General features: G+C 34.6%; 1 protein-coding gene across 8 annotated transcripts in view; it reads right to left on the bottom strand.

Moving 5' to 3' along the window:
• The window catches only part of EEA1 (early endosome antigen 1), a 114,384-nt gene that overhangs the window by 40,563 nt on the left and 47,989 nt on the right, over window positions 1-25,832 (bottom strand). For all 8 annotated transcript variants that reach the window (XM_019710311.3, XM_019710309.3, XM_019710310.3 and 5 more), the window contains 6 exons: window positions 24,563-24,679; window positions 16,094-16,432; window positions 10,766-10,915; window positions 9,591-9,710; window positions 3,464-3,667; window positions 356-556 (listed from right to left, as the gene is read on the bottom strand). In XM_019710311.3, coding sequence (XP_019565870.3) covers window positions 356-556; window positions 3,464-3,667; window positions 9,591-9,710; window positions 10,766-10,915; window positions 16,094-16,432; window positions 24,563-24,679 — 1,131 coding nt within the window. The remainder of the gene's footprint in view (window positions 1-355; window positions 557-3,463; window positions 3,668-9,590; window positions 9,711-10,765; window positions 10,916-16,093; window positions 16,433-24,562; window positions 24,680-25,832) is intronic.

Consider the following 25,832-nt stretch of genomic DNA (forward strand, 5'->3'; position numbering starts at 1 on the left):
TCAGAAAATATTTAACCTAGAAAGCTGATGGTATAATATCCAACTACTTTGAACTTCAAAAACAATAATAAGGACTTCATGAAAACAAAGAAAAGTGAAAACATTCGGTGGTTTCAGGAGGTGTAGTTTGCCAGAAGAGAGAAAAAAAGGACAAACAGGAAAGCTCAACAAATTGTCTAAATATGGTACAACCTTTACTTAATCCCTATTCCCAATTTTTTTTCCATTAAGAAAGGAGGGTGATGGGGACATGGGCAGGGACAGAAAGAGAGGGAAACAATTTAAAACATTTGATGGCCTAAAATTAGTGCTTTATTCCTACAAACTCCTATTAAATTGCATAATTCAATATTACCTGTATGTCAAGCTGAGAGATCTTCTCCTTGCTTTCATTTAACTGACTATTTAACTCACTGACACTGGTTTCCAGGGAAAGGACCCGATCTTGTGCAGCTCTAAGATGTGCCTTCTGCTCTTGCACCTGATCATGCAAGTTCTCCTCGGCTTGTTTATGGCTTTCGGACTGATTCTTTAGCTTCTCTGTCAGTTGCATTACCTGCCACACAAGCAAGACTCTAATTATGAAGATCACAAATGATATAACAAGAATTAAGAAACCCAAACCTAAGTACCATGAGAATATTAAAGTGCTGTAGGATAGGATACCGCAAGTTTTTTTTTCAAAAAGAATTGTTCATCTCTTTCCAAAAATAAGCAAACATAGTATCCCAAAATCGTACGAAATGATATCAAATTCACAGATTCCTATTATTTTTAAACCCATCGCTGTTGAGCTATAATTTACATAAAATAAAACCCAATTTAATTGTATAGTTTGAGAAGATTTGATAAACATATACACTCATTAACCATCCCCACAATCAACATAGAGAACATTTCCATTACCCTAAAATGTTTCCTCATGCCCCTTTGCAGTTAGTACCCTCCACTCATCTCTAGCATCAATCACTGATCTGATCATTGAGTAATGAGTTCCTTATATAGCTGGATATTTCTGAATTGTCAGATATATATACTGTATATATTTTATCCTAGTCTGTTTCTTGGCTTTTATTTTCATAATGGTATCCTTTGAAAGGTATACATTTTTAATTTAGGTAAAAGTCCAATTCATCTGATGTTTTCTTGGTGTACCTTGCTTGGAATTGACTGAGTTTCTTGAATGTGGGTTCATATTTTTAATCAAATTTAAATTTTTTTCAGCTATTATTTCTATAAATATTTTCCTCCTCCTCACCCTTCTGTGACACTAATTATACATAGGCTAGATTACATGACACTGTCCCACAGTCCCCGAGGTACTGTTCATTTTTTTCCACCTTTTTTTTCTCTGTGCTTCATTTTGGACAGTTTCAATTACGTTGTCTTAATTTTTACTGATACTGTTTTCTACTTGCTTAATCTATTAACAAAGTTTTCATTTTCGATCTTTTTTTCTATCTCTAGAAGTTCTATTTAGTTCTCTTTTTTTTGTTTCCACTTCTATTTCCATTATTATAGTTTTTCTCTTACCCATAAGTATATTTTAAGAACTGTTTTAAAGTATATGTCTGATGACTCCATCATCTCTCATTTCAGGGTCTCTTCCCATCAAATGATTTTCTCCTGCCTATATAGCTCACATGTTTTCTGCTTCTTCATGTCTAGTAATTTTTTGATATTTAATGTAACAGCTCTGGGTTTTATTGTCTTCTTTTAAAGAATGCTGAATTTTGTTCCAACATCCAGTTAATATACTTATAGTTCAACTGGACCTTTTTGAGGCTTGTTTTTACGCTTTGTTAAGTCAGGTGTGCACTAGCTATTACTCTAAGGGCTGGTTTAGCTTTGCTTCTAAGATGTTACATCTCTGGGGTTTCTAATGAATACCCCTAAGTTCTTCTTTGAGTGGCTAGATCTTGAACATCTCCCAGCCCTGTGAGTTCTGATCATTTTTCAGCCTACAGCTCCTAATAATTGCTCGTTACCTGACCTCATGGAATCCTACCTTATGAGCACAACATTCAGCCAAAGGCTCAAGTGGATCCTCATGCAGATTTCCGGAGCTTTTTCTCCCCATGTTCCCTCCACTCTGATATTCTCCCCTGCAAATTTGAGCTGCCTCAACCTCCCTGAACTTCAATCTCTCACTCTTCAGTTCAGTGACGACCACTGTGTTTTCCTTAGATTTCCCCAAGCTGCATCACTGTCTTGAAAATGTCTCCAGGTCTAAAGTTGGAGTGGCCAAAAGACTCATTTCATCTGTTTCTCTTTTCTCAGGGGTCAAAGCCCTGCATGGGGTGAAAAGAGTGGTTTTATACATTTTTTCCCCCACTTTTCTAGTTGTTTATGGTGGGAAGCCTAAGAGGTACCAGCTCCTCCAACATGACCAGAGACATAAGTACATAGATTTTTATTTATTCTTTTATTTAAAAAAATGCATAGGCTTTTCTGGTCATATTTGAATAATAAGCAACATCAAGCTGTATGATAGTTAGAACTAAACACTAGTGTAAAGAATTCTTCATAAAAAATGGTAACCCCTGCCCCCCCGTGAGCCTTGCCTTTGCTGGGAGCCTGCTCCAAACCCTGTGGAGTGTATTTTCTCTTCTATTAATGGCCTTGAGCCACCGCTTTCTGCCCGGGCCCACTTTTACCTCTTTGAAGTGTACTTTTTCTTCCAATAAACTACTTTTTCACTACTTAAAAAAAATAAAAACAAAAAAAAACCTGGTAACTAAGGCTAACTTTGAAATCTGGGAAAAATTTGTGTTATATTCTAATATCCAAATTAGAGAAGTGCTATGACCTACTGATACTTTACTACTTTCTCATTTAGATAATTATAATTCCCTCAATGGACAATTCTTCCCCCCCCAAAAAGTAACTATAATTTCTTTCCAGTTTGAAAATGTATTAATCTAAGTTTTATGTGTCTTTTAAACTACACACAAATTTTAGAATAAGTAACACCAAAATTATCCTTAGCTATATATTCCAAAGACATATACCTTATCAAAAAATAAGTAAGCACTAAGTCTGTATGCTAACCAATACACAGTAACAACTAATACTTGGTTAGTACTTTCAGTGTATATATATAGATATTGTTATTCATTCTTTTTTCAAAACAAAATAAAATGCCACCAGGCAAGTATGATTATTAATAACATCTCTACTTTTCAATTGAGCTAACAAGGTGAAATAATTTGCTTGTGGTCACATAGGTAATAAGTTAAATCCTGGAACATGAACTGAGGTTTCCTTTCTTAAAACATGTTAACCTAATTTCACTACAATAACAACATACCTCTAAGGTAAATGAGATGGTATTTGTCAAAAATATATAATATAAAAAAATACTAAAAATAACCAGAATAAAGAATCATTTAAATAAAGCACTTTCTAAGATGTAGAGAGATAAAAGTAAATTTTAGAAATAGAATAGATTTGATAAGCTTACTTGTTCCTGTAAGGTATGGTTTTTTTCTTGTAACTGGTTAAGAACAGCAGTCTCCCCTTCACCAGCCTGAATTTTTGCATAAAGATCTTCTCTTTCCTTTTCTAGTAAGGAAATATTTTCTTTACTCTTCTGTAATAAGGCTTCAAGGTTCTGGATCTTTTGGTCCTTATCGCCAATTTGACGCAGTACTTGTTCTAAGTCATTCTGTAAAGAATTGAGAACTACTAACCTTAAGGATAGAGAACTTAAAAAGTTATTCCTCAAACATAAAATGATTGATAATAAATTTTATGACGCAAACTCTTAGTCTTACTTTTTTTTACTAATCATTACATGTTAACATGGCAAATATAATTAAATAATTAGTACTATATATTTAATATCAATCTATATTATTGATAACAAATTGGAATATAACAACAACAAAACCCTTCAATTCACCACATTCTTACTGTAACACTCTGACCTCACCACCTACTGCTCTTCTTGTTCAATCCATTTGAGACCCATGGGACTCTCATTCTTTAATCACACCAGGCACACGCGCCCCTCGAAGCCTTTGCACTAACGCTTCTGCCTGCAACACTTCCCCCTCAGTCACATGGCTCATTCCCTCCCCTTCAAATGTTTGCTCAAAGGTCACCTTCTCAATCAGTCCTGACCCTGACCATTACATTAAAAATTGTAACCTTTCCCAATATGTCCTCTCCTGAATATTTTTTTTCTTTCCATAGCACTTACCTTCTAACAACACTAAATAATTTACTTATTTTTCATGTTTATCTGCCTACCTCTGCCCCCTCCCTAGCATAAATGCTCCACAAAGGTGAGGATTTTTGTTTGTTTTACTCATTGATGTATCTAAGACACATGTTCTAAGATATTTGTTGAAGTAACAGAAATATAAATGACTGCATTCTAACATACACACTCAGGAAGGCTCACTTCAGTACCACAAAATGTATCTGCTACCGATACATCAAGGGATGCCTCTTCTTTTACTTTACCAAAATAATGTTACATGGAGTACAGTGCAATAGCCCACATCCAAAACAATGCCCTAAAAAGCCCCTCTTCAAATCTTATTGTAGCCCACAGCACCTTGTAAGACAGAGCTAGCAACCACTTGTTATCCTCAACGGTTTATGCCAATATTTGAAATCAGTCACTTTGAAACATACTCCTCACGCCTCCAAGCTTCAATCATGAAAAGATGAAAGGCCACCTAACCTCTCTGTTCTCATCCTGTTTCCAGCCACTAATGACCCGTCTCCACGTTCCACTAATCGTCTAGAACCTTAGCTTTTTTTCCAGAATAGTCACTATTTCCAAGGCATAACTAAAATGTGATTCTCCTTATACACACTGATTCCCCTTCAACTCCTGATACGTAAGGCCTGTTCTTCTGGTTGGCAAGCAGGGGAGGTTGCCCCTTTCTTGGTTTTTCGCTGCCATTATTCTCTTCCTTACGTAAAAGTTTCATGCTGCTTTTGGGGTCATTTATTTATTCTACCCTCTATTCACTGAAGACTTGAGACCTGATTTAGTCTTTCTCTAATCCCAATTTCTGCCAGTTTCCCGGGAAATACAAAATGCATAGAGAATTAAGAGCAAAGCCTCAACATGCACATCATCTTAATTCCTAGACCTTTACTCATTCTATTCAGTCCCTCACGTGTAGAACCTTATAAGTTGCTCCAGATGAAAAATTTCATCTATCTTACTCTGTGACCACAACTTCCTGACTGTGTTCCAATTTCATGATCTCATTTCTGCTCTTCAATGTCACAGAGACATTCACCTCAATTTTCTTCAAGCTTATTTAGAATAAGACTAGCTTCTCTTCCTGAACTTCACATATGGATATAAACCAACTTTATTCTTTCAACTATATTCTCCATTTCCTTTTACCCCCAAATTTCTAATACGGCCACCCCCCATAAAGCCCAATCCTAGATCGATATTTCAATCTGCTTCCTCCACCCCTACATTTCTAAGCACTGTTAGAGCAAAGTCACAAAACTCCACAAATTGGTGCTAATACAAATTTCTAGGCTCCAGCCTCCATTAATCCTCTCACTTAGTAAGCTTGTCACCCGCAAACATTCCCCTCAATAACTGCATAAAAGCTTCAATATTCTAGAAATTCTCAGTCTCTGCTGCCTGACATTCAGCTATTATCTCCAACTTTATCCAAAAGGGGGGGGAGGGGATATCCTTCAGGAATATCTGCCTTGATTTTTCCAGTTCCTAACACATAAAATTATATGTATCCAACTTACCTCCTTTCCTCAAACTTCAAAACATATTCTTCAGAGGATAAATTCAAACTTACCACCACCCATTGTATCAGTGACATCATAGCTTTTTATCAATACTCTCTACCTTCAGTCATCTCTCCTTTTCCAACACCCTCAATTACTCCTTCTACCAGTCCCTCTGTCTTAAACATGTTCAGACATCTCATTCTCAAGACACTTCCTGAACAAAGCCCCACCCAATTTCTGCCCAGTCTTTATACAATTCACATTTAAATTTCAAAAATAATGCATATTTACTTTCCTAACTCCCTCATCTCTCATTTACTCATCAATCAAAAATCTGACTTTCATCTATATCGCTTTATTTAAATTATGTTTAACAAGGTCAGTAATTTACCTCTTTAATTGCTTAACCTAATGGACATTTTTCATTGATCATACTGGGCATCCCCACCATACACCCACCTTTGAAGTCCTTTAGCTTCCACTACGGAGGTTCTCCTTAATTACTCTGCTCATTTTCTCTTTAGGCTGCTTTTCCTGTACTTACCCATTCCTTAAGTGCCAGTGTTTCCCGGAAGTCTTGTGTTACTCATTACCTATTTTTCTCATGATACTCTCTTCCCTGGCTGACCACATCTATTCTAATAATTCCATTTACCTCATCTATACTGATGTCTCTCACAGCTAATACATATAACACGGTCCCCTCCTCCAAGCTCTAAATTAATATATCCCATAGGTGCCTCAAGACATATCCAAAACTACACTCATCACATTCCCCCATAAAATGTGATGGCCATTTGTCTCACATTCACTAACACAGTTAATGACACCTCCATTTACCATGCACTCAATGTTATCAATCAGGAAGTCATTCCTTTTCTCTCTCATTCCCTACAACTGTTAAGTCAACAAGTCCTATTTATTTTACCTCCCAAGTATTACTAATATTTGTCCCTACGACACTTTTTAAACAATTGCTTGAACTAAGATCATTATTATTTTTCATCTAAACTACTGAATTTGTCAATCTTTTAACTGATCTCCTGTTTCAGAATATTCCTTCCACCATCCATCCTTCACATAACCATAAGAATAAGCTACTTAAAAATCAAATTTGGCTATGGTACTTCTACCTTAAGACCTTCAATATCTTTCTATCTTCAAGAATAAATGTCACACAAGGCCTTCCATTAACTTACACGTACACGTCTAATGCTCTGGCCTCTTCTCTAACTAATCTCTCCATTACATCTGAAGCTCCAGCAAAAGCTAACAGTTTAGTTGCCACCAGCTTCAGTATCCTTGTCCTTGTAACTTCTTGGAGTATACGCCTCACTATCACCACCTTTGCAACCCAGAAACACCTATGCATCCTTTGCAATTCAGATTGTCACTTCTAGCAAGTTTTTAATGACTGCTCTTTCCAGATTCTATCCAAGTTAGATAACTATCCTCTATGCTACCACAATGACTTTATATACGTATATACACCTAGAACTACACTCATTACATCTCTTTTAATTAGTTTTAGGACTTTTCATGTTTCCATATGAGAGACTTTGCCTGGCTTCTTTGCCATCCTTTTCTTATTCCTCCCCAGGGAATGAGAATTTAACTAATTGGAAAGTTAGGATAAAAAACAAAGCTCATTTAATTCAGCCCCTTGCTCTCCCCTCAGTCTGAGAGACAATCTGTGTATAAGAAGGTGAAAGACTGTCATTTCCAGCTTAGTCTGTGAGTGGATGGATAAATTTAATTATGTGGTACAGTACAGGAAAGCCCACCGGGCTACAGACCTGTGCCAAATTCTCTACCTCGGGTTTACCCCCTATTTCTTTGCTACTTTTTAGAGTAAAACTCCTAGAGTTCTCTATATTCATGCTATCAAACTTCTCTCTTCCCATTTTCTCTTGAATTCTCTCCATCGGGCTTTCAGCCCTCCTGCTCTACCCAAATTGCTCTTACCAATGTCATCAATGACCTCCATGATGCCAAATCCAATAGGATTTTCAGCCTTCATCTTGCTTGACCTCCATCCTTCTGACTATCCAAGCCAAAATCCTTGGACTCATTCTTGACTTCTCTCTACATGTCCCACATCCATCTATCAGTATTTATCAGCTTCACCGTTACCTTTACCTACATCTGGAAACCAACCATTTCTCACTACCTGTACTTTTTGCACTCTGGTCTAACCTACATCATTTATTGTCTGGATTATTGTAGTAGTCTCTCAGCTAATTTATTTGCTTCTCATGTGCCCCCACAGTCTACTCTCAATACAGCACCCCGGGTAAGGCTGTGAAATTCTAAGTCAGATCATGTTACTCCTTTGCTTAGAACCCTCCAATGATTTCTCACCCCACTCAGAGTAAAATCCTTAAAATTTCCAGTAACATGCCTCTCTCTCCCTTCTGGGAGGCTCTACATGTTCTGACCCTCTATGATCTCCTCTGACTGTGCCCCTTTTAATACTTCTCATTATTCACACCACTGCAGCCACTGGCTTTCCTATGTTCCTTAGATATGCTCTTGCCTCAGGGCCTTTTAGTACACTGATGTTCTTCTCTCTGATATCCACAGTGCTCACAGCCTCTTTTCTTCCTTCAGGACTTTCCTCAGCTCAGAGAGGCCTTCCCTGGCACAGCTATCTAACATTGCAGTCATTGACCTCCAGCTTCCTAGATACTTCCTACTCCTCGCCCTTTTCTCAGCCCTAACACTTGTTACCATTTTAACACACTATGTATAATATTTTGCCTACTTATCTTGGCTATTGTTTGTCCCTCACTAAGCGCCATGGGAGCAGACATTTTTATCTGTTTTCTTCACTGTCATGTCTACAAAATCACTTCCTTGGCTAAGAGCAGACATTAATACATATTTGTTGACTCATTGAATGAAAGAACAAATATGTGAATACAGCACTTTGATCTCTGTCCGTGTGACTCCCAGGCCACTCTCCAAATTCAAAAAGGAGAGAAGGCATGTTTCTTACTGCCTCCTTTAAACTCCAACCTTGTTTCTGTGTGCACAGCATTAGATTGCCATTCCTAGAAGGCAGCACTGTGTCTTACTCATCTCTTTATTTCAGAGCTTATCACAGGGCCTGGCATATAGTCCTCAGTTATTGTCAATGAATTAATGAAAGGTTGAAGGAGTAAGTGAATGCCAAAGTCAAACATTTAGGCACCTTCTTCCCCTCACCATAACAAAACAAAAATTTAACTTCTTTCAATCTTCTCACGTATTATGAATTTAACCAATCACTTATATTTTCTAAACCTACAATTTCAATGTTGATACAATAGTTCTGAAGCAGGGAAAGACATGACCAACAAACATTAAGTTCTACTCCAGGAAATACAAAATGTTCTTTTTTATTAGGCTAACTAAACCCAGAAATTGTATTTGTATTTTTTAAATTTTCAAATGAGTTATTTAAACAATACATCTAAAACTAATATAATTTTGTATATCAACAGTAACTGTATAATAAATTAATAAATAATAAACAATACTAAATAATAATATATTATGTATAAAATAAATAATAAACACATTTTATTTAAATAAATGTAATAGATTTAGTTAAGAAATTTAATAACTAAATATTTTTATAAATAAAAAATTTATTTATAATATATAATAAATCTATTTATAATAAATAATTTCAAAATATTTTAAAGAAAATTTTCAACATACCAATCAAAAGAAAAAGGTTTTCTGATTATCCAGATACTGAAAATTACCAACAGCCTTCATAATCAGGTATTTTACATTATCTAGTTTTACCAAAACAAAAAAATAATGATTTGGCTATTTTTGTTTAAAAAACTAATAATTCAAATAATATTTACCTGAGCTTCTCGAAGTTTTGCTGTAGTGCTTTGCTGAAGAGCTTGTTGTTCTTGATGCTGTTGCTTTGTTTTATCTAATTGATGCTGCAATTCTGTGAAATTTGTTACTTTTTCCTTCAACTTAAAAAAAATGTAGACTGTCAGTTGACAACTTAAAGGCATAATGCTGTCATTCATAAACACCTGGCATTACTTCAAATCTCACAATTCTCAAGTCTGAATAGAAAACTAAATTCAGACAATATATAATCAACCTTAGGAGTAATATGTCATTACTTATAAAAGCTTAATATCATGATTAGGAAACTATTCCCTAGGAATAGACTCTCATCCTGAAAAGAATACAGTTCTTTCTCTAGGCGGGCATTTACTTTATTATTGTTTTTTGTATACTAATATGATCAAGGAATTAATTACATACAAATTTTTGTAACAATTATCTAAACCACACTATAGGTATAGATATAGATATGTAAATTATATCTATATCTATATATTTTGTACAATCATAATTATCACTTATTGGAAAAAAATAGGATCATCTAACACATCTAAGATTTTGGGTCAAGAAAAAAATCTGTTGCTGAAGCTACAGATTTTAACTCTCAGCATTTGTTCAATTCTAATAAAAGACATAATGCAATGATAACTTTTACTTTAGCCAAATAATAGGATTTTTGGCAACTACACCTTTAATTAGGAAAGCATTCAATCTTCTGTGTGATTTTTAAAATTGTCAATCTTTGAATGCAAACTCAAAGTTTCTATGCACCATGTACGTGCCACCAATGACCCTCATCAACTATTCATTTTTCACTGTTTCATTAGGAAGTGGTCCTTCCTGGGTAGGTAGACTCTTCCTCAGCAACCTGACAGAGGTTCACCGCCAGAATTTTTCCTGCCTAAAGCAGGAATACTGCCTAAAGGGTAGTATTCTTTTACATTTTTGTTGAGCACTGTAGGGCACATAGTTACAACAAAATGACTTAATGTAGTTAATAAGTAGGATGTTTTTATTGGGGAAAAATAAATGTCACAATTTAAAGTTAAAAAAAAAAGGAACTGTCCAGTTAAAAGCTCTTGACAATGAAAAGACTGAACCACAACAATATTCAAGATGCCTCAAATCTATCAACAAATTTGCTAATATAAACTCATTTGAAATGCTAGCTTACTTGTTCTTCTAAACGAGAAAGTTTGAGTTGTAGGTCAGCCACTTGTTGTTCTTTATCCATCAACTTTTCACTTGAAAGCTGTCTCTGTTCCTTCAGCCTGCCATGCGCTTCTCCTAGTTGGCGCTCTGTCTCCAGAAGTTTGCCATGTAACTTTCAAAAATAAAACAAGTATAGACACATGTATAAACACAGACACTACCATCACCACCATCGCCTGTTTTTCCAAACATCGTTTTACTTTTCTCCAATATAAGTATAATATTGTAATTTTTACGATACTTTGGGGGAACTTAAGATCCAACTGAATTTTAATCACATAAATTATGATGAATCACATAAAATTATAATTAAACATCACAGTTTCTGGTTTTCTTGCTCTCTTAAAAAAAATACAATGAACCACAGGATCTTGTTTAGGCATAAGGGTTGGAATCACTTGAAGAACTTAAAATAATAAAATGAAACTTAAAAATTAAGACAGCGCACACACAGACCTATTCCAAAGTACTTTTTAAATATTCCACAGTGATTCTTGTTGTGTTTCTATAGTTATGAACCACCACACTTGACCTCTTTTCATTGTGTATTGAAGAGAGCACAAAGCACTTCAAAATCCTCAAAATGGCACATAATTTCTACATAAAATAGAGAAAAGAATCTATTTTTTTTAAATATTAGGTCACCCTCACTCACTCTAAAATTGCCACCCAGTTAAAACTAAAGGAGAAATTTGACCTGAAGCTAAGAACCATCACATTCTCAAATTCTTTATATTCTCTAATACCACCAGAATTAACAGTAACCTTCTCTTAGGATTAGGGGTGGGGGGCTGCTTTCCATTAAAACCCATTTTAAAAAGATAAAAGTTTGAATTACTTCTGAAGAATTACTGCACAAGTGCTGGGCATGTAGAGCAAAAAAGAGTTGTGTGGAGATAAGTATGTAGGACATTTGGCAAGGCTCTGACACACCAGCCTCAAAACACAAACAAATGCATATGCCTCAATAAATTAATACAAAACATTCTATACAATTGCTTTCAATCTAAACTATTCATGTTAAATCTTAAAATATTAAGAATCTATAGCCCTTGCGTCATGTTTATACTTATACGCTCTATACTTGCATATTTCTCTATAACAATTCATAGTTGGCAAGGAAAAAGTAAAATTCTATCAGAAAATGGACACACACTATTTTCTTACGCTATGAAAAAAACTGCAGCTATCAGAATATATCCTATCCTTAATTTAAAAAGAAAGTTAATTTCTGAATTGAAATATGTTTCCATCTAACTAAAACAGGAGGCAGCAACAGTTAAAGAGAACGTATTTATTTTACCCTTGTCCTTAGCCAGCACCGTGACATCTGTCTCCTTTTCATTCTTCTAAAAATGCAATGAACTGGCACTCTAATAACTACCCCAACCTTTCCCTTCTCACGGAAACAATTAGGCCCAATCCTGGTATATGCAAGCAAAGCAGGCCTTCAAAGTAAACTTGTATTTCCAGCATCTAAGTGCTGGATCTCTTCCAAACAGACATCACCCATGTTTAGTCCATAAGCTTGCTGGATAAGAATGTCCTGATATCATTGTTAATACACGGATAATCAGACTTCTCCCCTACAAGTTAGACTGAGTACATTTGAGCTGAAGTCGAGAAATCCATGTTTTCAATAACAAGAATCAGATGATATTTAGATTCAGGAGAATTCAGAAATCATGTGCCGAAAAGCAACACTTTAAAGAGAAGCAGTTTTCAATCTCAACTGCACACAGTACAATCACAAGGGAGACGTTTAAATATACCAATGCCCAGGCATATGCCAGAGATTCTGATGCAACTATACCATGGGTGAGGCCTTGATATCGGTAATTTTTTAAATCTCCCCAGGTGATTTTGTTGTACAGAGTTGAGAATGACAAAATTAAAGATAACTATTGCTCCAAAGTGAAGATTTACTAAAGAGAGTGCAAAAAAAGATATGTAATTTTTATAACTTTGTCAGACATTACTGTATAATTCCTGATAAATCTCTGAACTTTAATAAAGAAATGAATCTCAAATTAAAGGTGCCCAAGGATGTAAGCAGACCAAAATCCCTTATACAATGATGCCAATACTATTTTTGAGTAAATATGTTAAAGAAAAAGAAGTTAAAAATAATACACACTGGAGTTATTAATAAATGGGTCAACCTTAAAGTTGTAATTTCAGATATATGTATATATGCATATGTTCTTTAATAAATTCAGTTTTGCAAACGTATTTTCATAATTCTTTATTCATTATATTCCTAATAATGTTTACTACGCTCCAGGCCATATTTTACATGCTTCACAAATATTAACTAATTTAATACTTATAATAACCCTATGGAGAACGCTCCATTATTATCTTCATTTTATCGGTGAGCAAGGTGAGACACAAATTAGATAACTTGCATGAGATCACACAGTTTGTAGACCACAGAATTAGAACTCAGGAAGCTGGTTCCTAAATCCATACAGATAAACCACTAGGCTATTCAAGATGGCATGTTAGATGATTTTTAAAAGTTAAATTGATGACATCTAATTTTTTAATTACAAAACAAATCATTATCTGCACATGTGTGGCTATTTTCGAAGTGCTCATGAACACAAATATGAAGCATATATGCTACTTTGTTTTCAAGTCCTTTGTTGACAATTGCCAGCTATGTAATTTTGTCGGCACTGAAATGGATGCTGAGTATGATACAGTGGAGAGCAAAGCAAACCCAGTTTGTGCCTATATGCTTTAAGGATATTGAAAAAAAGGTTTAAGGTGAGGTTCCCTTCCATTCTTGCAACAGATATTTACTGAAAGCCCTGAGTGTAGAGGCTGAGAGAATATAGAATAAAACAAATTCCTCACATTAAGGAGCTCACAGTCCAATGGGGATTGTAGACAATATGGAAGGAAACAAAAAACTAATATACAGTACAACGCATTATAAAGAAGAAGAAAAAAGAAGCTTCCAGAATATAAGGAACAAACTATTTAAACAGAGTGGTCCTGGAAGGCTTTGTTGAGGAAATGGCACCTAAGCCAGCCTTGTGAAGACCTGAAGTCAAGAGCACACCGAGAAGGAACAAACACAGGCCGAGGCCCTAAGGCAGGAAAGCACCTGAAACGCTGGTGTGTCTGAGGACCTGAAAGGAGACCAACATGGCTTTACCGCAGTAGGAAAAAGGAGTCTGCAGACACAGTGTGGACCATACTCCACACAGAGGCTTATACACCAAATTAAGTCATTTGGTTTCGGTTTGAAATGTAATGCAAAACCACTTTAAACAGAGTGTTAAGGAGAGGAAGAAAGTGATATCCTTCATGTTTTAAAAATGTCTGCCTGTCTTCTTTATGGAGAATAGATGAAGGAGGTCACTAGAAGAAGGGAAACTTAGAGGAGGGCTAACACAGTCGCCCAGGTCATCAGTGACGGTGGCTTAGGGGAAGGGTGGGAGCAGTCCAGATGAAACGAGGTAGACAGATTTGAGACATACTTTGATGGTGGAATCCAGACACTACGCTGAAAGAAAGAAGCTAAATGGCATCACTTCAAGGTTTTCACTATGACCTCTTTGTTTTGTACAGAACTGTGACTGAACCAAATCATCACATATTCAAGGCTTCGTATAAAAATTTGTGTTCGAGTAGGTGCTCAGAAATTCCTGATGCCCCTCCCTCCACCCACTGACAACCAAATGCAGCCCGAATTCCTCAGCCTGCTATTCCAGACCCTACATAATAAAGTCCCAAATGCTCTTTCCAGTCACAATAGTCCACTCCTATTACACATACTATCCTAAGAGCAAATCAGTGTCCCTTCCTGGGTCCTGTAATACTTGCTTGCCACTAGTTTACTCACGCTATTCCTTCTGCCTGGAAGACCCTCCTGCCTTCAAAGCGTTCCTTGCCTAAAACTATCCAATATCACAATTTCAAGCATCACCTTTCTCTCACACAAAGATTTTCCTGATCACATAAGTGGATAAAATAATTACACAATATGAAGTACTATGTGGGAGAGGAACTCTTCTAAATTCTCGTAGTGTGTTTATATGGGATCATTTTATTGTATTTCTCACGTTCTTTGGTATGGGATAGGCACTTACCTTATTCTCAATGAGATATGCATAACTATTAAAGGTAGGTACTGTGTTCTTTTTCACTTCTGTATCTCCTAACAATAAGGCACAATGTCTTGTACAAACCATAAACGCCCAGTTTGTTTATCTGAACTGAAAGTCAAATATCTAAGTGATTTTATTCACCGATATCCCCAAGCCCCAGTTTCCTTCCATTACGAAATGTCTGCATTTATTCATTCACTTACTTACTCACTAAAACATTTGCTGATTAACAAACAATGTGCCAAGTAGTGAGGATTAAAAAAATTAGTAAAACATGGTCTTTGCACCCAGAGAGTTGAGAGTCTAGTGAAGAAACAGGTATGGTAATATAACTATAATGTGGTAAGTAAAAAAGTCGATATGTACACAGCTGAGCCATCTTTTGGGAGGGGGAGGGTTAGAAGTGGCATTGTTCAGAAAAAGATTTGTAGAAAAGTGACAAGTGAAATAATTAGTATTTATCAAGGAGAAGAGGAATAGGAAGAATATCTCAGGCCGAGAAGACAGAAGAATTGATGCTACAAAAGCAAGCATCACTGCCATTTAAGTGAAAATAGTTGAACACTATCAAAAAAGTGGGAGGACTTTATTCTTCCCCAAATTTCCATTTTTCAACCAATTATTAGTGTTATCTACAAGAAATAATTAGAATACATAATTCAAAAATTAAATTAATAGCAAATTCAAAACTTGCATTAAACTTCATCTGATAGACATTATTTTCTAATAAAAAATACTTGTTAGGACTAATATGTTTTCTTCTTTTAAAATATCTAATTTTTATATTATTGGTTTAACAATAATTATATTTTGAAAATTCAGTAACAAAAAAAGAAAAAGGATAAGAATCTTTAAGTTAAAGAATTGTCAACAATTTGAATTAATTACAAAAGTTAAAACCTGCTGAGTAGCTACCACATACTAAGCAATGATATGCACGAATTCATAAACATTTCACAACAATACTCTGATAGATACTATCATTTTTTTTTCCTCTTAAGGGAAGCTGAAATGAAAGGAAATGAGGTCTGACTCAATACTATAGTTGTGAAAATTAAAAGTTAATTTTTAACTGGTAATTTTTAATAAACTATGTTAAGGCCAAATAACCATCAAACACACTAAAAAGAAATGATTGGAGCCATTCAAATAAGTAAAACATCTCTTACTTGATGAACTTCACTTTGGAGCTGTAGCCCATGCTGCTCCTTTTCTTCCCTCTGCTGCTGTAGCTGTTTAAACTCTGCCTTGAGATGCTGGTACTTGGTCTCTACTTCTGATAATTCTTCTTTGAGCTTTTGAGTAGCTTCTCCCTTTTCACATAATTCTGCCTGTATTCTCTGCAGTGAGGTTTCAGATGTAGATAATCTTGACTGAAGCTGTTGATAATCTAGGTCTTTTTGATGGAGGCTTGCTTGTATATTCTTTTTACTCATACATTCTTCATTATGTTTATCTTCTAACTGAGTGTAGTCGAGTTCTTTCTTCAGTAACTTTTCAGTCAAGCTCTGAAATATCAATTTAACAATTTATTTCCTTTTCTAATATTTTTAATTATCCAAACAATTTTAAAGAAGTATCATCTCCTACTAAATGTTTTAGTCAATATTATAATATAAAAACAGTGAAAAATACTCTGGCCAAGAAGAATTATTACATACTAAATTATGATTATTGGTCCACTTAACTAAAATTTTAATATAATTTAAGAATTACTAACAAAATTTTGACTTAAAGTGTAAACCCTAAAATCTACTAGATTCCTTAGGGTAAGAATATTTGTATGCTCGCATTTGAGTTAAAATTAAAACTACCCTTCTATCATCAAAAATTATTTTGAATAACAACATACTATGGCAATTCTGACTTCTGGCTTTGAATTTCACAGTTAGTAAGAGCGTTAGCATAGCAATCCCAGTCACTACACTAGTATGCCTGACCCTACTCATTCCTTGTTTTTGTTTTGTTTTTTCTCTTCTTGATAAAAACCATTTTTAAGAGTCACAAGTTTAAGACTAATTACAATTTCTTTCTAAGTATGTAAAAATAGTGATCTAAAAATATCACTTACCTGCTTTATATTTTTTATTTTACTCAATACAATCAAGTACAAAATATAAAAATGAAACCTCCAATCAAAGATCTGAATCACCCAGCCTAACCAAATGCCAAAGTCTAGTCTCTGTGGAGTTGTTACAATTAACATTGACCATTTTAAGTCAACATCTTTACATATATGAATCAGAATTTTGACTTAAATGTGTAAGAAAGGCAGCTGGGATATGAAGCCTGGTGAGTCAATCCATGGACATACTCACTTTTTATATGCAGGGTGCTAGAAGGGGATAATGCAGAAATAGTAGAGGGCAATCAAAGCCTCTGGCCTTTAAACAGACTATAATCTAAATGAAACACACACATACAAAAAAAAAAAAAAAAAGAACTTTTCTAAGAAAGTTAAAACATAATGTGCAACCAAAAATAGATTAATACAAAAACTGTGCCAAATTTCTTCAAAGTGTAATTTAAAAAAATAAAATAAAATGAACAAAGTCAGGTGGGGCTAACTAGTAAATTACAATCACCTGAAAATAAAGTTTGAGCTTGCTTAAGTGGTGAGTGGAGTTAAATAATAGGTATACGTGACTCATGCTATCTGCTCTATACAAAAAGAACAAAGGAATGGACAAACAAGTTGTATGTGGAGAAACAGCAAACACTATTACCTCAAGGAAAGTAATAAATCTAGGCACCAAAAGAGGGAAAGGTAGTAGTAACTTATCTTCGAAAAAGTACAGTAATGTAAATTATCAAGTAGGAATATATTATAGAAAAAGCAGTGCCAAAAAAGATGATATAAGTATACATGAGAGACAAGATGAGAAAAAACTTAGAGATAAGAAGAGCAACCAGAAGTTTGCAGCAAAATTAGCCAAGATATGTGTGCTTTGACCAACAGAATTAAAAAGCAGTCATAGAGCAAAATGACTAGAGAAAAAAATAATACATTTAAGTCAAACTATACGTTAGGAAAATTCTCTTTTTATAAACATTTCTTTGTGTTACTAGTTACTAACTCCAAATCTTTCCTGATATAATCTCACATTTTCTCTTTTAAGAAAAAAAACATTTATTTTAGAATTTATAAGCTAAATTAAGTCTATTCATTGATCTATAAATGTGTTGCATCTTTTTAAATAAAATTCTAAGTTACTGAATTTCATGAATGCAACCGTGCTCATCAATACTGAAAACTTAGGCAAGATATAATTTTAAAACACTCTACAAAAATTACGGCTAGTAATGAGTTAATGAGTCTTCTTCCCCAGAGGCTTACTTATAAAGTAATCAAGAAATCCTGCTAGTTCTGATACATAAATCACCCCTTAGACAGCTTCACTCTTTAAAAAGCAAAAACACATAAAAACCATTGACTGTTTAAAATCCACTTGTCCTAAAAAAATAATCAAAATCTACCTGCTTTATTGCACAAATGGGAGATAATTAAATTTTATTTAAAATATCTTTAGAACCTAAACAACTTTTTCTTTTTAGAAGAAACTAATCCACTTATACTATATAATTTTTCCATGCAAAAGGCTAACTATATTTAGCACTGTAAACTTTTCATTCTTATTATGGTCATCCAATGGAATCTGAACAAAATAGTATAGTGAATACATGAATTTTAAAAATTGATTTTTTTAAAGTATAGTAGAATCCATTAAAGAAAATAATACTTTCAGTTTCCCTCCATACTGGTCCTTACAACAAAATGTGAGTTAGACATTATCATCCCCATCAGACAGACGAGGAAGCTACAGTTGAAAGACCTCAATATGACTTGGCCAACTGGTAAAGTCACGTATGATTATTCTAAGTCCAACACATTTTTCACAACACAATTTAGACACTCAATGAGTCAATTTGTGCTCCCCAAAATATATCTTATTCAAGTTTAAATTATAAAATGAATGTTAAGCCTAACTCATAACATTATTATTATTTGCATAGGAAAAATTATTTCCTTCCAAATGTCCAGTCCTCTTTTGATTTTTTTCACCAACTCTTCTCCCCATATATTTTCTTACAGAGTCAATTTCCCTGTATTAAGCTCCATTATTCACTTGTTACTTGCCCAGATAATGAGAATGAATGCAAAAAAATTGCATTTTTTTTTAATGCTTGATAGCTTACAAAGTGGTTTCAGGGTCTCATCCCATTTGTTTCTCCAAACAGCTTGGTAAGAATCAACAAACTGAACTACTTGTAGCTCTCCAACATCTCGAATTTTGTTTTTATATATTCCCATGCCTTCTGTATTTCTAGCTCTCAAAATGAATGTCATTAACTCCTCTGCCAAGTGAAATGCTCTTTGGAATCCTTAAAGACTAAGCTAAAAATCTACGTCTTCCACAAAAGCCTTTCCTTAGTTACTAGGCAATAAGTTAGGAAAACTTCCACCTTGGTTCTGACCCAACCCTGTATCGTAACACTTACCAAACAAAAATGAAAACAAATATTTACTGAAGTGCTTACTAAGTGTCAGTAATTAAATCTGAGCACTTTAACATCTATTACTTTCTTTAATACTCATATCAACCCCCAGAGGCAAAGGGGGCATATTGGCACTTCTTAGCAGAAGAGGAAACAGGCTTTGTAAGGTTGAGTGTCACAGCCAGTCAGTGGCAAAGCTGAGATTTAAACATGCCTTTGACCACTGTACTATACAGTTCAGATCAATATACCACTTTGCAATACAGTGGTAATACAAAGCAATATAACTCTTGCCATCTGGCCCTCATTTTGGCCTATGAGCACTGCAATACTAGGACTGACGGAAAGGGGAGAGCAGTGAAAGATGGAAAAGGGTAAGAAGTGAGACTCAGAAAATACCTTACAATCTTACAACTCGAAAATACCTTACAATCTTACAATCACCTATATTGTATTAGTACCTTAAATAAGCATATGATTTGGCTCAGCATTTATGTGTAAATAGTTAATTAAATTGAGCTGCAGAATTTTGCTTGAACGTCAGTATATGATTCTTATAAAAGCTAAAAAATGAAGTTTCTTCAATATTCCCCTTTTGTTTTTAAGTTTTCAAAGCCAGCAGTTACAAAAAACTGGTTTAATGCTGAAAATTTTGACATTAGCACAAATACAGTTATTTTTTCCATTCATTACATATTACAGTGTTACCTATCTACCTGGATGCTGCCTAAGATCCACTAAAGCTGCTCAAGGCATGTTATGCTATAACCTTCAAAAGACCATATACAGAGATTTCCAAATTCAAAATACTTGGATATCACCACTGTCAACAATTATGGTTTGCCAAGGACAGGGGGTGAGGAGGGGTGCAGGAGACAGCAAGGATGGTAAGAAAAGGTAGAGGCACCTCTGTGCTTCGCTAACTGGTGAACACATCCTAAATAGGAAACTACTTTGAAAAAAAATTGTGAAGTCTTGTATAAGAATTATTAGGGTTAGTGAAGATCCTATTCCCTAATCAAAAACATTCTAATTTTACCACACTAAACTACCATGATTCCATGTATTATTCAAAAAATAGCATAGTACTTCCTTTAACAATGTGTATGATATGTACGTGTGTGCTCCATTACCTGACCATCCATCTCAGGTTATCAAATTCAAATCATGTCCTTTATTACTAGTTTAATATTTCAAAAGTACATAGTAAGTTACACTGATCATAAACATCCACTGCATGTATACATCCTGGTCAGCTTCGAAGAGATACACCACCAACCCTTGTAAACTGATATAATTACTTTGGAAAATAGTTTGAGGGGTCACCTAGTAAATGTGAACATATGTGTAGTCTACAACCCAGAAATTTCACTTACCTAGGAGTATAGAACAGAGAAATTCTTGCACAAATGCATGAGACTTCTATGTGAATATTCATAGCTACAATATTTGTAATAGCAAGGAAACAGCAAAACTGTGTGAAAAAATAGGAAGTACATATGGATCACTGCTGCTACATTCCAAATAATCTGTCACATGGAAAAGCATTTATATATTTGAATTATAAGCTGAGCTAGATGCTTTTTTTTCATGAAACACCATTTTTACTGAAAAGAATGAAAGACAAACTGATTATTCAGACATGGGGAGAAGGAGAATCTATCACTTCAAAGAACAGAACTGATTGTATTTGCTGTCAATGATCATATTAAAGCTTTCAGATGAAGCTTAGAATTTTGGAACACTTGTATCCACCACCCTGAGCTTGCCATTTAAGCCTATTCTGAGATTGATAGTGATATTGACAGATATGATTGTTTTTATACAATGAAATGTGTCAATATTTGAAGGGTTTACATAACTCAGTGAACAAATATTTTCCACATGACTAACACATGATGTTACAAAATCTTGCACAGGAAATACACACTCAAAAAGCAAGATAGAGGAATGAAATTTAATGTTACAAAGTACAAAAATACACTGTTATGGTTTCAGATTCTACACTGTAACTAACTTTTGAGAAAGTATCTATCTAGTTTCAGTGTAGTAACAACAAAAATAGCTACAATTATCTGAAAAGGCTATTAAGATATCCATCCCTTTTCCAAGTACATATCTGTATGAGACTGAATTGTCTTCATATATTTCAACATCATAAAATAAAATATAAAAGCAGGTTGAGAATCCATCTGTCCCGTAGTAAGCTAGACATTAAGAGGATTGCAAAAATGTAAACCATCACCACTATTCTTTGTTTTGGAAAATATAGTCATTTTTTTAAAAATAAGAAATAGTATTATGTTAATACTTAACTGTTAATATTTTTAAAATAACAAATATTTAAAATTTTATGTCTAATATGATAAGTATCCATAGATATAACCCCCAAAATAAAAGCTCTTTCAGGTACATAACAATTTTGAGAATGTAAAGCAGTCCTGAGAATTGTTGGCCAAGGCACAAGCACCCAATTACCCCAAAACTTAGCAACTTAGAATTGTACCTATTATTTCACACAGCTTGTGAAGTCAGGAATCCAGAAGCAGCTTAGCTGGGTGGTTCCATTTCAGGGTCTCTCATGAGGTGGGGGTAGTAAACTGTGGGCCACAACTACAGTCTCTGAAAACTTGAAAAGAGTTGGAAGATCTGCTTCCAAGCTATAGTTCACCTGGCTGCTGGCAAGAGGCTTAATATTTACAGTCAGTCCTGTGTGCTACGTGCAGTTGAGTCAGAGTGTACTCCTGGCAGCCCTATAAAACAGTGATGTCTACAATGTCCTGTCCTCAACAGCCCTGCTCAGCTCCTGCAGATTCACGCCTATGGCTTCTTTTATGGAGTCAGTCCTCTTTTTCTCCCTCCTGCCATGTTCTTTTCTTTCTTGATTTTTCCTTGTTATATTTCACCAAAATATTAGGTTCAAGTTACTAAAGCAAAGCCAACAAAATTCACCATACCTTTGAATATAAGGGTTTAATAACCCGTTATTCGTTCACCACCAAAAAAGTAAAGACATGAGGAAAAAGTACTAATACCATTACTTTCCTTGCCCCCAAACGATATATTATCTGTTGTTCATCTATAATGAAACAAGGTGGGAAATAGTAACATTACAAAACACAAAATAAAGAACAAAGTTGGAGGTCTCACACTTCCTGATTTCAAAACATATTAAAAGCTATACTAATCAAAACAAAGCTTCATGACATTGAATTTGGCAATGATTTCTTGGATAAGAAACCAAAGCACAGTCAACAAAAGTAAAAAATTGAATTGCATGAAATTAAAAACTTCTGTGTATCAAAGGTTTGAAATTGTGATTTGTAATAAGAAATACAGATTTGGTCTTCATCCTCATTTCTGGAATAGACTCCTAAAACCCTTAGAATTTTCTATGTGATGAGAGCAATAAAGAAGTCTTGTTATTCATCACAAATCCCTTTTAAACACCTATGAGTTTATGTCAACGAGGTAATTTTTTGTTTTTGTTTTTTTGTTTTTGTTTTTTTAGAAAGTCCCTAAGCATGGGGTACTGGTTGCCAGAGGAATCAACTGTGATTAAAGGGTTGGAATTTTCAACCCCACACTCACACCCTCAGGTAGGGGAGAGGGGCAGGAGGCTGAATTAATCACCAACGGCCAATGAGTTAATCAATTATGCCTATGTAATGAAGCCTCTATAAAACCCCAAAAGGACAGGGTTTGGAGAGATTCTGGGTTGGTGAATACATGGAGAGAACACTGAGAGAGCATGAAAATTCCATGCCCTTTCCCACATATCTTGCCCTATGTATCTCTTCCATCTGGCTGTTGTTTAGTTCAGTCTTTTATAATAAACCAGTAATCTAGAGAATAAATGTTTTCCTGACTTCTGTGAGTTCTTCTAGCACATTGGTTGAACCCTAGGTGGAGGCTGTGGGGACCCCCCGTTTATAGCCAGTTGGTCAAAATTATAGGTGACAAACCCAGCTTCTAGTTGGTGTCTGATTGGGTAGTGCTGCAGTCTTGTGGGACTGAACCCTTAATCTGGGGGATCTGATGCTATCTCCATGTTAATAGTCTAAGAATTCAGGTAGATTGTAGGACACCCAGCTGGTGTCACAGAATTGTTGAGGTGTGAACACCCACATGGTGTCAGAGTATTTACTGAGAGTAGAGGAGACACACAGGAGTGTTATTCCTCAACAAAAAGACACAACAGAGTGAAAATACAACCTAAGGAATGAGAGAAAATATTTGCAAATCATATATCTAATAAGGGGTTAAAATCCCAAACATATAAAGAACTCCTACAACTCAACAACAACAAAACAACCCAATTAAAATTACGTGACCAACAAGTACATGATACGAGGCTCAATCTCCTAACTATTAGGGAAATGCAAGTCAACCATGATGAGATACCACCTTACACTCATTAGGATGGTGATTATAAACATGTGCATACACACACACACACACACGCACACACACACACTAACAAATGTTGGCAAAAATGTGGAGAAATTGTGGAATCCTTGTGCACTGTTCATGCTGATTTTCTTAAAAAACTGAAAACAGAATTACCCTATCATCCAGCAATTCTGCTTCTGTGTATCTACCCAAGAAAACTGAAAGAGTCTCAAAGAGATATTTGTGTACCCATGTTCATAGAAGCACTATTCACAACAGCCATAAAATGGAAGCAATCCAAGTATCCATCTACAGATGAATAAATAATATGACATATACACATTATAGAATATTATTCAGCTTAAAAAAAAAAGGAAATTCTGACATTTACAACATGGAAGAACCTAGAGGACATTATGATATGTGAAATAAGCCAGGCACAAAAAGAGAAATACTGTATGACTCCACTTTATAAGTTACTTAAAATACTGAGTTCATAGATATTGAAAGTAGAATGGTGATGCAGGAAGTGGCAGTGAATGTGGATTTGTTTAAAGAGTATGGAGCTTCAGCTTTGCAAAATGAAGAGGTCTGGAGATTGGTTGCATAGCAATGTGAAAGTACTTAACACCAAAAAGCAATACAGAAGAAGTCACATTATACTATGCCCATATGTAAATAACCGATGAGATTAAAATTTAAGATACATAAAATCAATTTACCACTATATGCAGTTTTTAAACTCTCACCTGATTTTTCTGTGTTAATTCATTAACTGAACTTTGAAGATTTTGTAGTTCCTGCACATACACAGCAACTTCCTGGGGGCCTTTGGCAAGTTCACTCCTTAGCTGGCTTATTGTGGCCTAAAGAAAAAAATTAGAGCAAACTAAAATGAAAAAGGAAACGGAAGCATCCAAAGGTTTTAAGATTACATAGAGTTTTGTCATTGTTGTTGTTAAATTGATATAATCCTCAGAAGTTTCAACTTGGTTCTTTATCCTGCTATCCCACATCTTTTTGGGCTAAAAAAATAATTTTTAAAATTTATCCAAAATGCACAACTTCATTTATTTAATAATGCATAAAATGAAAAGTTGACGTCCTACTTTATGTGCCTGAAGTAAGCATCAAACTACAAAGTTGAATTTATTGACTTTGAAACTCTGTACTTTAATTCTCTTGAATTTAAAGAGGATATGCAAGTTATGTCTACACTTTGTACCAATTCCTAGAGCATAGCCTTTTATTTTTCTTTTAAAAGCATGTTAAATGCAAACATACAACACAGAATCACCTTGAAAAGTGGTGAATCATCTTTTTGGTGTAATGGAAAGTATTTGCCCAAAGTTACCAAACGGAAGTTATATATACTACTTTCATTAAGCTGGGTCACTCTATGATCAGGTATAATAGCTGGACATGAATTAGCTTTAAAGTGTATTTTTAATGAAAATTAACATCTATTATTAAGACAATGGTTTGATCATTTGAAAGTAATATTAGAAAAAGGTAAGCAAAGATCTTGAAAATACAATCTTCCTATATTTGAAAGCTTCAACCGCTAGAGAGAGACTAAGCACTGCTTTTGAAGTATAGTTTCCTGTAAGTGACATTAATAAAAGAACTTTGTATTGCTAATATTGCTTATTGGATTTATTTTTTTATTTTTTACATTTCTAAAGATACAATTATTTTCACTGTCTATATTTTTTATTAGTAAATAAACTTTATACCTTGAATAAAACAAATTTTTGTAAAATTGTCTTAATAAACAGCAGTTATCATATATTATAAATAAGTACTTTCATCTTCAAGGAAGAAAACTTAGAAGGCTACTAATTTATTGTGACAATAATACAAAGAGATCTTTTGCTACTCCTCTTTTGGAAAGACTTCCAAAATGTGTGGCACTTTTTTGTTTTTTGGGTTTTTTTTTAAAGGCTTTTCATTGTTGGTATATCTTCATCCATTTACAGTGGCTTTAGTTTTAAGTTTTGTAAGCCACTTATATAAACA

This window comes from Rhinolophus sinicus, chromosome 1 (genome assembly GCF_057876585.1).
Source record: "Rhinolophus sinicus isolate RSI-liver-muscle chromosome 1, RSI-T2T, whole genome shotgun sequence".
Taxonomy (NCBI): Eukaryota; Metazoa; Chordata; class Mammalia; order Chiroptera; family Rhinolophidae; genus Rhinolophus; species Rhinolophus sinicus.